The sequence below is a fragment of the Pristiophorus japonicus genome, chromosome 19 (assembly GCF_044704955.1).
Source record: "Pristiophorus japonicus isolate sPriJap1 chromosome 19, sPriJap1.hap1, whole genome shotgun sequence".
Taxonomy (NCBI): domain Eukaryota; kingdom Metazoa; phylum Chordata; class Chondrichthyes; family Pristiophoridae; genus Pristiophorus; species Pristiophorus japonicus.
In genome coordinates this window covers 63,393,215-63,406,644 of record NC_091995.1, presented here as the reverse complement: position 1 = coordinate 63,406,644, position 13,430 = coordinate 63,393,215, and the positions used below count along the sequence as shown (strand labels likewise).

General features: G+C 46.4%; 1 protein-coding gene and 1 pseudogene across 1 annotated transcript; both read right to left on the bottom strand.

Moving 5' to 3' along the window:
* Positions 1-2,267: 2,267 nt before the first annotated feature.
* On the bottom strand, positions 2,268-3,347 carry LOC139230474 (histone H2B 1/2-like). Its single transcript, XM_070862293.1, has one exon. It carries the CDS (start codon positions 3,190-3,192, stop codon positions 2,947-2,949), a length of 246 nt encoding a protein of 81 aa, XP_070718394.1. The 5' UTR covers positions 3,193-3,347; the 3' UTR covers positions 2,268-2,946.
* Positions 3,348-11,178: 7,831 nt separating this feature from the next.
* The window catches only part of LOC139229902 (zinc finger protein 420-like), a 93,615-nt pseudogene continuing 91,363 nt past the window's right edge, over positions 11,179-13,430 (bottom strand).

Genomic DNA, 13,430 nt, shown 5'->3' with positions numbered 1-13,430 from the left:
CAGGGAATGGGACAATATTCAAACCGGAATGTTAAAGAGAATGGGATTGATGACTTATAATGAGGCACCATCGAGGTTATAAATAGCGGTATTCTTACATTGCTGGCGGGAAATTACAGTTTCTTTAAACTCTCTTTGTTAATACTTTGAAATGGTGGCCTTTTTGAAATTGACGAACTGTCAGTTTCATTTCAAGCAATCATGGCCCAGTAATCCGCGCCCTATCCTTTCGCTCTCGGTGATTGGTTCAAACTTGATTGGCGGTCGGGCTGTGACCAATCACAGCCCCGGGGCGGACCCTCACAGACACTGCAAAAGGAGGCTCCGCATTCATCACCATCGGCAGTCCCTGGGAATCGAGGAAGATTTGCTTCCACTCTAAAAATGAGTCCTTATATAGCTGAACAGTCCAATACGAGAACCACACTCCCTGTCACAGGTGGGACAGATAGTCATTGAAGGTAAGGGAGAGTGGGACAGGTTTGCCACACGCCCTTTCTCTTTCCGCTGCCTGAGCTTGATTTCTGCATCGAGACTCGAGGTGCTCAGTGCCCTTCCTAATACACTTCCTCCACTTACGACGGTCTTTGGCCAGTAACTCCCAGGTGTCAGTGGGGATGTTGCACTTTATCAGGGAGGCTTTGAGGGTGTTCTTGTAACGTTTCCTCTGCCCAAAGACATCCAGCTGGCCCGCCGCAACCGCGGGGAGCGCGCCTAGACTCCCCCTGCCCAGGCTCGAAGCTTCAGCACCAAGTGCAACAACCGCTCTTTTCAGAGCCACCAAATCAGCAAAAGAAAGAGCCACGACCGGCTCCAGGCAAACTGGCCTGTGCACACACCATGCCGGTCTTGTAGTGTTATTGTAACTGGGTTTATACAGTGCAGGCGGTGAATATCTGACAGTGCGGGTTTGATCCAGGTTTAAATGTGAGTCAGATGCCCAGTAGACCGACAGCACCCGCTCAATGAAGGTCGGTAACTATAAGTGGGAGATCTGATAGTGAATTGATCCCAGTGCACATGCCGGGATAGATTCCAGAGAGAGAAGTCGAGGTGCCTGCAATCTGCATCTCACCTTTAACCCAGCTCTTAATGCGGGGACAGCTGGGACACTATTTGGAATATTTTGAATTAACCAGAGCTGTAATTCTGGTTCCATCCTGTATGCAAATTAAAAGGGTAAAAGTCTGCATGGATCACTGTGTTCAGGATGTATAAACCTCTCCCTATGGAATTATTGTCCCAGTAAGAGACAGTCAGCCCATCAACCGCTCATTCCGTTTATACTCGGCTCTTAAACCGTTCATATTCGGATCTCCAACTACGGATTCAGTGGCGGGCGGTCTCACGTTCAGGTTCCGTCTGTTTTGTATTTCTCTGAAGCCAGTCCCACTCTATAATGATTCACTGATCCGAATATCGGCTAACATCAAACATGCGGCACTGTTTGGTGATCTGGACTGCTAGATGTTCATGCTTAAACTAAGAATGTCTAAGGCTCATTTCTGATCAGCAAACTCCCAGCTTAATTGCGGAGATTTAATATTAAATTAGAACCGGGACAACTCAGATCCATAGAACATTAACCTGCCCTTACATTGATACTGTGGGTGGGTCTGAAAAGAGCCATTTGGTTATTAGATTACATCCTGTCCGCTTTACTTGCTCTTGGAAGTACTGGTGGTTTTCTTGGGTGGCAGCAGAGCCTGAATATTAGGCAGTACCCCGCCCTGAGCGATGGTCAGGTTTCCCAGCAGCTTGTTGAGCTCCTCATCGTTGCGGATGGCCCGCTGCAGGTGTCTGGGGATGATGCGGGTCTTCTTGTTGTCGCGGGCCGCGTTGCCGGCCAGCTCCAGGATTTCAGCGGTCAGATACTCGAGCACAGCAGCCATGTAGACCGGGGCTCCGGCACCCACACGCTCAGCTTAGTTCCCCTTCCGCAGGAGCCTGTGAACACAGCCCACAGGGAACTGCAGTCCGGCCCGGGAGGAGCGAGACTTGGCCTTGGCACGAGCTTTACCACCGCTACTTCCTCTTTCAGACATTTCCACAATCCACACGTCCAGAGAAAGATTGAGAAATTCCGCCCACATCTGTCTTTCTTATACCTTGTGGAGGAATACAGGGAGCGAACTTGTGATTGGTCGCCCTGTGGTGGATTTCATTACTTCAAAAACCACGCCAATAATTTTGAAAATAGCGCACAATGTTAATAAGTTCACCAGTTGTCAAAGATTTCCCAAAATGTTTTATTTACATTTGTCTTATTCTATATTTCCCTTGCAACTTCTAAGCTGTTACGATCAGGATTAAATTCGGGTATTATTTCAAACTGTCTGAAATGGGCGGGAATCAATCACCAATGATTCTGTAACGGGACACATTCCAACTCAATCTTCGTAAAAGTTGGGTTTCATAGATTATCGATCGATCCCCCGCAAAGGTGGGAGTGAGACCAGAACTGGGAGTCCCTCTGTGAAAAGAGAAGAGGGACAGAGTGCCCCGGTTCTGGTCTCTGCAAGAACACCCATTCTGGGTTGTTACACAGCGAGGAGTCTCGGGATAATAAACGGACTGACCCGCAGCAGGAATTGAAAAATAAACTTGAAAAGGGCTTGCGAGAGAGAATGTGTGACTGAAATCTGAGTCTCAGCCCCTAAACAAGCTCTTAATTCGGCAGGCGGTGTAAATGAAAGGGACTGAGAGCAAAGGGAAAGAGCGACCAAGGACAGTGTTTGTAGTTTTTGGGCGGGAAATTTCAGCGACACTGAGGTCGAACCGAACAGTGAAGCTGCTTATCGGAGAATTCAAACCTAAATCTACAGCTAGAACTTCAAAGGTTTGCACACACTTGTTCAGGAAATAATTAGTTATTTGAGTCTAAAGGGTAATGCGTTTGTGTAGCTCTTTCAGAGAGGCAATGTGTTTCGGTTTGATCTCTCAGTTTTACTTGGAGCTGGTGTATTTGGTCACCGCCTTTGTCCCTTCCGACATGGCGTGCTTGACCAGCTCTCCCGGCAGCAGCAGGCGCACGGCAGTCTGAATCTCCCGGCAGCTGATGGTGTGGCGCTTGTTGTATTGGGCCAGGTGGAAAACCTCACCCGCGATGCGCTCGAAAATATCGTTCACAACCGAGTTCATGATGCCCAAGGCCGCGGCGGAGATGCCGATGTCTGGGTGAACCTGCTTCATTGTTGCCAAATTAGGTTATTTTAAGGGTTAAGTCATGGCAGGAGAGCCCAGACCCGTGTTATGATCCTCCTGTGCCACGTGGTAAATCAGGAACGCTTCCAGTGTCGCTACATATGACTATATATGCAGGAAGTGTATCCAGCTGCAGCTCCTGTTAGAATGCATGATGGCACTGGAGCTGCGGATGGATTCACTCTGGAACACGCACGATTCTGAGGATGTCGTGGATAGCACATTCAGTGAGTTGGTCACAGCACAGGTGAAGATTACAAAGGGAGATAGGGAAAGGATGACCATCAGGCACAGCAGAAGTAGGAAAGCAGTGCAGGACTTCCCTGCAGTCATCTCCCTCCCAGATATACCGCTTTGGATATTGTTGGGGGAGATGGCTCACCAGGGGAAAGCAGCAGCAGCCAAGTTCATGGCAACATGGGTGGATCTGCTGCACAGGAGGGCAGGAAACAGAGTGGGAGAGCTATAGTGATAGGAGATTCTATTGTAAGGCGAATAGATAGACGTTTCTGTGGCTGCAATCGAGACTCCAGGATGGTATATTGCCTCCCTGTTACAAGGGTCAAGGATGTCTCAGAGCTGCTGCAGGGCACTCTGGAGGGGGGTGGTGAACAGCCAGCTGTTGTGGTGCACTATATACACCAACGATATAGGTAAAAAAACTGGATGAGGTCCTACAAGCTAAATTTGGGAGCTCGGAGTTAAATTAAAAAGTAGGACTTCAAAGTAGTCGTTTCAGGATTGCTACCCATACCACGTGCTAGTCAGAGTAGAAATAGCAGGATAGCTAAGATGAATAAGTGGCTTGAGGAGTGGTGCAAGAGGGAGGGATTCAAATTCCTGGGACATTGGAACCGGTTCTGGGGCAGGTGGGACGAGTACAAACCGGACGGTCTGCACCTGGGCAGAACTGGAACCAATGTTCTAGGGGGAGTGTTTGCTAGTGCTGTTGGGGAGGAGTTAAACTAATATGGCAGGGGGATGGGAACCTATGGAGGGAGACAGAGGGAAATAAAATGGGGGCAGAAGCAAAATATAGAAAGGAGAATAATAAATTGGAGAGCAGAGAAAACCAAGGCAAAAATCAAAAAGGGCCACCTTACAGCAAAATTCTAAAGGGACGAACAGTGTTAAAAAGACAAGCCTGGAGGCTCTGTGCCTCAATGCGAGGAGTATTCGTAATAAGGTGGATGAATTAACTGCGCAGGCAGCTATTAACGATTATGATACAATTGGGATTACAGAGACATGGTTCCTGGGTGACCAAGGCTGGGAACTCAACATCCAGGATTATTCAACATTCAGGAAGGATAGACAGAAAAGAAAAGGAGGTGGGTAGTGTTGCTGGTTAAAGAGGAAATTGACGCAATAGTAAGGAAGGACATTAGCTTGGATGATGTGGAATCTGTATGGGTAGAGCTGCAGAATACCAAAGGGCAGAACACACGTGCGAGTTGTGTACAGACCACCAAACAGTAGTGGTGAGGTGGGGACAGCATCAAACAAGAAATTAGGGATGTGTGCAATAAAGGTGCAGCAGTTATCATGGGCGATTTTAATCTACATATAAATTGGGCTAACCAAACTGATAGCAATGTGGTGGAGGAGGGTTTCTTGGAGTGTATTAGGGATGGCTTTCTAGACCAATATGTTGAGGAACCAACTAGAGAGCTGGCCATCCTAGACTGGGTGATGTGTAATGAGAGAGGATTAATTAGCAATCTTGTTATGCGAGGCTACCTGTGGAAGAGTGACCATAATATGGTAGAATTGTTTATTAAGATGGAGAGTGACAGTGTTTATTTAGAGACTAGGGTCCTGAACTTAAGGATGGTATGAGACATAAATTGGTCAGGATAGACTGGCAAATGATACTTAAAGGGTTGACAGTGGATAGGCAATGGCAGACATTTATAGATCAGATGGATGAACTTCAACATTTGTACATCCGTGTCTGGAGTAAAAATAAAATGGGGAAGGTAGCTCAACCATGGCTAACAAGGGAAATTAGGGATGGTGTTAAATGCAAGGAAGAGGCATGTAAATTGGCCAAAAAAAGCAGCAAACCTGAGGATTGGGAGACATTTAGAATTCAGCAGAGGAGGATAAAGGATCTAATTAGGAGGGGGAAAATAGAGTATGAGAGGAAGCTTGCAGGGAACATAAAAATTGACTGCAGAATGTAGATATGTGAAGAGAAAAACATTAGTGAAGACCAACGTAGGTCCTTTGCAGTCAGAATCAGGGAACTTTATAATGGGGAACAAAGAAATGGCAGACCAATTGAACAAATAATTTGGATCTGTCTTCATGAAGGAAGACACAAATAAGATTCTGGAAATACTTGGGGTTCGAGGGTCTAGCGAAAAGGAGGAACTGAAGGAAATCCTTATTAGTCAGGAAATTGTGTTAGGGAAATTGATGGGATTGAAGGCCAATAAATCCCCAGGGCCTGATAGGCTGCAGCCCAGAGTACTTAAGGAAGTGGCCCTAGAAATAGTGGATGCCTTGGTCATCATTTTGCAACATTCTATAGACACTGGATCACTTCCAATGTACTGGAGGGTAGCTAATGTAACACCACTTTTTAAACAAAACTAGGGAGAGAGAAAACAGGAAATTATAGAATCGGTTAGCCTGACATCACTGGTGAGGAAAATGTTGGAATCAATTATTAAAGATGAAATAGCAGTGCATTTGGAAAGCAGTGACAAGATTGCATGGATTTAAGAAAGGGAAATCATGCTTGACAAATCTTCTAGAATTTTTTGAGGATGTAACTAGTTGAGTGGACAAGGGAGAACCAGTGGATGTGGTGTATTTAGACTTTCAAAAGGCTTTTGACAAGGACCCACACAAGAGATTATTGTGCAAAATTAAAGCATATGGTATTGGGGGTAATGTATTGACGTGGATAGAAAACTGGTTGGCGGACAGAAAGCAGAGAGTTGGAATAAAGAGGTCCTTTTCAGAATGGCAGGCAGTGACCAGTGGTGTGCCGCAGTTTTCAGTGCTTGGACCCCAGCTATTTACAATATACATCAATGATTTAGATGAAGGAATTGAATGTAATATCTCCAAGTTTGCAGATGACACGAAACTGGTTGGCGGTGTGAGCTGTGAGGAGGATGCTAAGAGGCTGCAGTGTTACTTGGACAGGTTAGGTGAGTGGGCAAATGCATGGCAGATGCAGTATAATGTGGATAAATGTGATGTTATTCACTTTGGTGGCAAAAACAGGAAGACAGAATATTATCTGAATGGTGACAGATTAGAAAAAGGGGAGGGTGCAATGAGATCTGGGTGTCATGGTACATCAGTCGTTGAAGGTTGGCATGCAGGTACAGCAGGCGGTGAAGAAGGCAAATGTCATGTTGGCCTTCATAGCTAGAGGATTTGAGTATAGGAGCAGGGAGGTCTTACTGCAGATGTACACAGCCTTGGTGAGGCCACATCTAGAATATTGTGTTCAGTTTAGATCTCCTAATCTGAGAAAGGACGTTCTTGCTTTTGAGGGAGTACAGTGAAGGTTCACCAGACTGATTCCCGGGATGGCAGGACTGACATATGAGGAGAGACTGGATCAACTGGGCTTGTATCCACTGGAGGTTAGAAGAATGAGAGGGGATCTCATAGAAACATATAAAATTCTGACGGGATTGAACAAGTTAGAGGCAGGAAGAATGTTCCCATTGCTGGGGAGTTCCAGAAGCAGGGGTCACAGTCTAATCATAAGGAGTAAGCCTTTTAGGATCGAGATGAGGAGAAACTTCTTCACTCAGGGAGTGGTTAACCTGTGGAATTCTCTACCGCAGAAAGTTGTTTAGGCCAGTTCATTAGATATATTCAAAAGAAGTTAGATATGGCCCTTACGGCCAAAGAGATCACGGGGTATGGAGAGAAAGCAGGAAAGGGGTACTTGAGGTTGAATGATCAGCCATGATCTTATTGAATGGTGGTGCAGGCTCGAAGGGCCAAATGGCCTGCTCCTGCACCTAATTTCTATCACTTTGTTGATGTCGATGGAGTAACTCCCCTTCCTCGACTTTCTTCATTTCTTGCTGCCCTTCTGTGGTGTTTTCTTCATTACTTTCTTGGCGCCTTTCTTGGTGATATGATTTCTTTCCGTCAGCCATCATGTCGTTCAGTCCGGCGCAGATTTGAGGAAACTCTGCTTCGAGCTCGCATTATGTGGGCAGCCCCACAATCTGCCCACAGCCCTATGCTAATGAGGGATGGGTGACAATGATTGTGATTGGTTCATTGGCCGCTGTCAATATCCATTGTTTTCTATCTCTCCATTTGGTCTCTTTAAATATCCGATCAGATTTGTTGCTCGCCACAATCATAAATTCTTGAATAATGTCATCAGTTACAACACCTTCTGATTTATACTGTTCTTTGTGTTTCTATTCTGCTATCAGGCAGAAATCTTACGAAGAAGGTTCATTCATTTTTTAGTATATAGTGACTAATCTGAACAGCAAACTCGCTGCTGTTTGTCGATCTACATTACTACTGTTCAACAGACATTGACCGGTTTATAACTGAGATCGACTGAAGGTCACCTGGTTTGGAAACACCCAGCTTATCAATCGTAGGGATTTAATATTAAGCGGAGAAATAGAGACTTGGATTTATATCGCAGCCAATGAAGTACTTTTTGAAGTGTAGACACTGTAGTAATGTAGGAAAGGCGGCAGCCATTTCGCACACAAGCTCCGAATAAGCAGCAATGTGATAATGTCCAGATAAGCTGTTGTATTATGTTGATTGAGGGATAAGTATTAGCCAGGACACCGGGGATAACCGATCGACTCTTCTGCAAAATAATGGCCATGGGATTTATTATGTCCACCTGAAAAAGCCAAATGGGCCTCGATTTAACGTCTTTTCCTTTAGATGGCAACTCAGACAGTGCAGCACTCCCTCATCACTGCACTGGTGCGTCAGTCTAGATTGTTATGCTCAAGTTCCTGGAGTGGGACTTGAACCCACAACCTTCTGACTCAAAAGCGAGAGTGGTACCAACTGAAGCACAGCTGATAAGATTGTGATCAATAGATCAGTTTCTTCAGACAGTAAGCAGCTCTTTCACAGATAGAGTGGGTGGCTCTGAAAAGAACCAATGTGTTATTAGATTAAACCTTGTCCACTTTATTTGCTCTTGTTGGGCCCAGCATTGAATTTCTTTGTCAGAAAACCCACCTGGAGTTTTGGCTGTTCAGCCATGATCCTCTTGAGTTGTGGAGCAGAATTTCCTGACAGCATTCGATAAGGTGCCACATAAGAGCTTACTGCACAAGATAAAAGCTCAGAGAGTTGGGATTAATATATTAGCATGGATAGAGGATTGTCTAACTAACAGAAAAGAGTGTCAGGATAAATGAGTAATTTCCCTGTTGGCAAACAGTAACTAATGGGGTGCCGCAGGGATCGGTGCCAGGGCCTCAACTATTTACAACGTTTATTAATGACTTGGAAGATTGTGTTGCATTTTGGTCTCCTAATCTGTGGAAGGATGTTCTTGTTATTGAGGGAGTGCAGCGAAGGTTCACCAGACTGATTCCCGGGATGGCCGGACTGACATATGAGGAAAGACTGGATCAACTGGGCCTTTATCCATTGGAGTTTAGAAGGATGAGAGTGGATCTCATAGAAACATATAAGATTCTGACGGAATGGGACAGGTTAGATGCAGGTAGATTGGTCCCAATGCTGGGGAAGTCCAGAACCAGGGGTCTCAGTCTTGGGATAAGGGGTGGGCCATTTAGGACTGAGATGAAGAGAAACTTCTTCACTCAGAGAGTTGATAACCTGTGGAATTCCCTGCCGCAGAGAGTTGTTGATGCCAGTTCATTGGATATATTCAAGAGGGAGTTAGATATGGCCGTTACAGCTAAAGGGTTCAAGGGATATGGAGAGAAAGCAGGAAAGGGGTACTGAGGGAAGGATCAGCCATGATCTTATCGAATGGTGGTGCAGGCTCGAAGGGCTGAATGGTCTACTCCTGTACCTATTTTTTATGTTTCTATGGATGAAGGGTCCAAGTGTAATGTAGCCATGTTTGCTGATGATACAAAGATGGTGGAAAAGCAAATTGTGATGAGGGCACGAAAAATCTGCAAAGGGAGTATAATGTGGGAAAATGTGAAGTTATCCACTTCGGCAGAAAAAACAGTAAAGCAAAGTATTATTTAAAAGGGGAAAAATTACAAAATGCTTCAGTACAGAGGCACCTGGGGGTCCTTGATCATGCAATACAAGTTATTATGCAGATACAGCAAGTAATCAGGAAAGCAAATGGAATGTTGTCCTTTATTGCTCGGGGGATGGAGTATAAAACCAGAGAAGTCCTGCTACAACTGTACAGGGTATTCGTGAGGCTACACCTATAGTACTGCGTTCAGTTTCAGTCTTCCTATTTAAAGAAGGATATACTTGCATTAGAGGCAGTTCAGAGAAGGTTCACTCGGATGATTCCGGAGATGAGGGGGGTTGACATGAAGATAGGTTGGGCCTGTACTCATTGTAGTTCAGAATGATGAGAGGTGATCTTATCGAAACATATAAGATAATGAGTGGTTACGACAAGCATAATGCAGAGAGAATATTTCCACTCATAGGGGAAAGTAGAACTAGGGGGCATATTCTCAGAATAAGGGCTGCCCATTCCAAACTGAGATGAGAAGACATTTCTTCACTCAGAGGGTCGTAAATCTATGGAATTCTCTGCCCCAGAAAGCTGTGTGAGCTGTGTCATCGCATATATTTAAGGCAGAGATAGACATATTTTTGAGCGATAAGGGAATAAAGGGTTATGGGGAGCAGGCAGGGAAGTGGAGCTGAGTCCATGATCAGATCAGCCATGATCTTATTAAATGGCAGAGCAGGTGCGAGCGGCCAAATAGCCTACTCTTGCTCCTGTTTCTTATGTTCTGGACCTCGATCTGATCGAGCAGCAGCTTGTGAAGAATCTTAGCAAAATCGTTTAGGAAGTCGAGACAGGGGAGGGTGAGGGGGTTCTAATTCAGTCTAGGACAAGGGAGGGTGAGGGGGGGATCTGGTTCTGGATCAGTATGGGGCAGGGAAGAGTGAGGGGGGGGGGGATCTGTTTCTGGATTGGTATGGGACAGGGGAGGGTGAGGTTGGTCTAGTTCAGTCTAAGCAGGGAAGGGTGGGAGTCTGGGTCAGTCTGGGACCGGGACAATTGAGGGAGGTGTTGTCTGCTCCAGTCCTGTACAGTGCCCGGTAAGTGGGGCACATTTCCTGAGTGTTTGCTGGAATTGAAAATGATTGCTTTGTATTTCTGCACCCAGCCGGTCACCATCTTCAGGGGAGGAGAGCTGCTGTGGATAAATGTAACTCCCTGCAGCTCATAGTAGCAGTGGAGCTAACATGGGGTGTCTGGGGATGCAAAGTGATCACTTCCCCCCCGCCCCCACCCCCCCCTCCCCCCTCCCAGTGTGTGGAGACCCAGTGTCCCAGGTCTGTGGGCCAAAGCTCTGCGGTCTGCGGGGCTTCTCCACGGTCCATGAGGTCCCACATGGTCTCTGTAGCTTCTCAGCCTGCAGCGCAGAATGTGGGAATTCGGCATCAATCTGACTCAGGATTCATGACCAGAAGGTTTGGAGAAGTTCCCCTTCTGTCTGTGGACCCTCCAGCAGTGACTCCCCCAGAGACTGGGCAGTTCGTGCATCCCCGTATAGTGTGCAGTATATGTTCAGTGTCTGACCCTGAGCTGCCCCAGGGAGGGGGCAGTGTGTGATGTCTCTGTGGGGTGCAGTATGTTCAGTGTCTGACCCTGAGCTTCCCTAGGGAGGGGGCAGTGTGTGATGTCCCTGTGGGGTGCAGTATGTTCAGTGTCTGACCCTGAGCTGCCCCAGGGAGGGAGCAGTATATGATGTCCCTGTGGGGTGCAGTATGTTGTATCTGACCCTGAGCTTCCCCAGGGAGGGCAGTAAGGTTATCCACTTTGGCAGAAAAAATATAAATACAATTTATTATTTAAATGGAGAGGTATTACAAAATGCTGCAGTACAGAGGGACCTGGGAGTCCTTGTACATGAAACACAAAAAGTTAGTATGCAGGTTCAGCAAGTAATTATAAAGCTAATAGAAATGTTGGCCTTTATTGCAAGGGGGATGGAGTATAAAAGCAGGGAAGTCCTGCTACAACTCTACAGGGTATTGGTGTGACCACACCTGGAGTACCGCATACAGTTTTGATCTCCTTATTTAAGGAGGGATATACTAGCATTGGAGACAGTTCAGAGAAGCTTCACTAGTTTGATTCCTGAGATGAAGGGGTTGACTTAAGTGGTTAGGTTGAGCCTATACTCGTTTAGAAGAATGAGAGGTGAACTATTGAAACATATGATACTGAGGGGTCTCGACAAGTTAGATGCAGAGAGGATGTTTCCACTCGTGGGGGAATCGAGAACTCGGGGGCATAGTTTAAGAATAAGGGGTAGCCAATTTATATAAGAACTAGAAACAGGAGTAGGCCAAACGGCTCCTCGAGCCTGCTCCGCCATTCAATAAGATCATGGCTGATCTGAACATGGACTCAGCTCCACTTCCCTGCCCGCTTCCCATAACCCTTTGTCGTTGAAGAAACTGTCTATTTCTGTCTTAAATTTATTCAATGTCCCAGCTTTCACAGCTCTCTGAAGCAATGAATTCCACAGATTTACAACCCTCAGAGAAGAAATTTCTCATCTGTTTTAAATGGGCGGCCCCTTATTCCAAGATCATGCCCTCTAGTTCTAGACTCCCCCATCAGTGGAAGCATCCTCTCTGCATCCACCTTGTCAAGTGGCCTCATAATCTTATACATTTCGATAAGATCACCTCTCATTATTCTGAATTCCAATGAGTAGAGGCCCAATCTACTTAACCTTTCGTCATAACTCAATCCACTTATCCCCAGAATGAAACTCGTGAACCTTCGATTTAGAACCGAAATGAGGAGAAATTTCAACTGAGGGTCGGAAATCTTTAGAATTCTCTGCCCCAGATAGCTGTGGAGGCTGGGTCATTGAATAGATTTAAGGTGGTGATAAGATAGATTTTTGAACGATAATGGAGTGAAGGGTTATGGGGAGTGGGCAGGGAAGTGGAGCTGTGCCCAAGATCAGATCAGCCATGATCTTATTAAATGGCAGAGCAGGCTCGAGTGACCAAGGGCCTACTCCTGCTCCTATTACTTATGTTTTTTTTAAAAAGGTGAACTATAGATGCAAACACAATCAGTGTTATTTTTTAGCTGACCATTTTCCCGATGATTAATTGGTCAAATATCCAGAATATTAAACTCCAGTCAAGTTATATCAGCAGAAAGAAAGCTCAACTGTCAGAATGGACACGATTCAGTCTGGGACAACAGCAGAATCCAAACCCTGCAGTCACTTGTGAACTCGCTGGTGTGTCAGCAGGTTGGATGACTGAGTGAATCCCTTCCCACACACGGAGCAGGTGAATGGCTTCTCCCCAGTGTGAACTCGCTGGTGCATCAGCAGGCTGGATGACTGAGTGAATCCCTTGCCACACACAGAGCAGGTGAATGGCCTCTCCCCAGTGTGAATTCGCTGGTGTGTTAGCAGGCTAGATGACTGAGTGAATCCCTTTCCACACTCAGAGCAGTTGAACGGCCTCTCCCCAGTGTGAACTCGCTGGTGCATCAGCAGGTGGGATGTCCGAGTGAATCCCTTCCCACACTCGAAGCAGATGAACGGCCTCTCCCCAGTGTGAACTCGCTGGTGAGTTACAAGGTGGGATGAGGTAGCGAATTCCTTCCCACACTCGGAGCAGGTGAACGGCCTCTCTCCAGTGTGAACTCGCTGGTGTGTCAGCAGGTAGGATGATACAGTGAATCCCTTCCCACACTCAGAGCAAGTGAACGGCCTCTCCCCAGTGTGAACTCGTTGGTGTCTCAGCAGGTTGGATGAGGTAATGAATCCCTTCCCACACTCAGAGCAGGTGAACGGCCTCTCCCGAGTGTGAACTTGCTGGTGAGTTAGAAGATGGTTTGACTGAGTGAATCCCTTCCCACACTCTGAGCAGGTGAACGGCCTCTCCCCAGTGTGACCTCGCTGGTGTCTCAGCAGGTAGGATGAGGCAGTGAATCCCTTCCCACACTCAGAGCAAGTGAACGGCTTCTCCCCAGTATGACTGTGTCGATGAACTTCCAGCTCAGATGGGTAATTGAATCCCTTCCCACAGTC

What these genes read in the sequence shown, in the direction of transcription:
- LOC139230474 (XM_070862293.1), bottom strand. Translation starts at nt 3,192, where the DNA reads ATGAAGCAGGTTCACCCAGACATCGGCATCTCCGCCGCGGCCTTGGGC.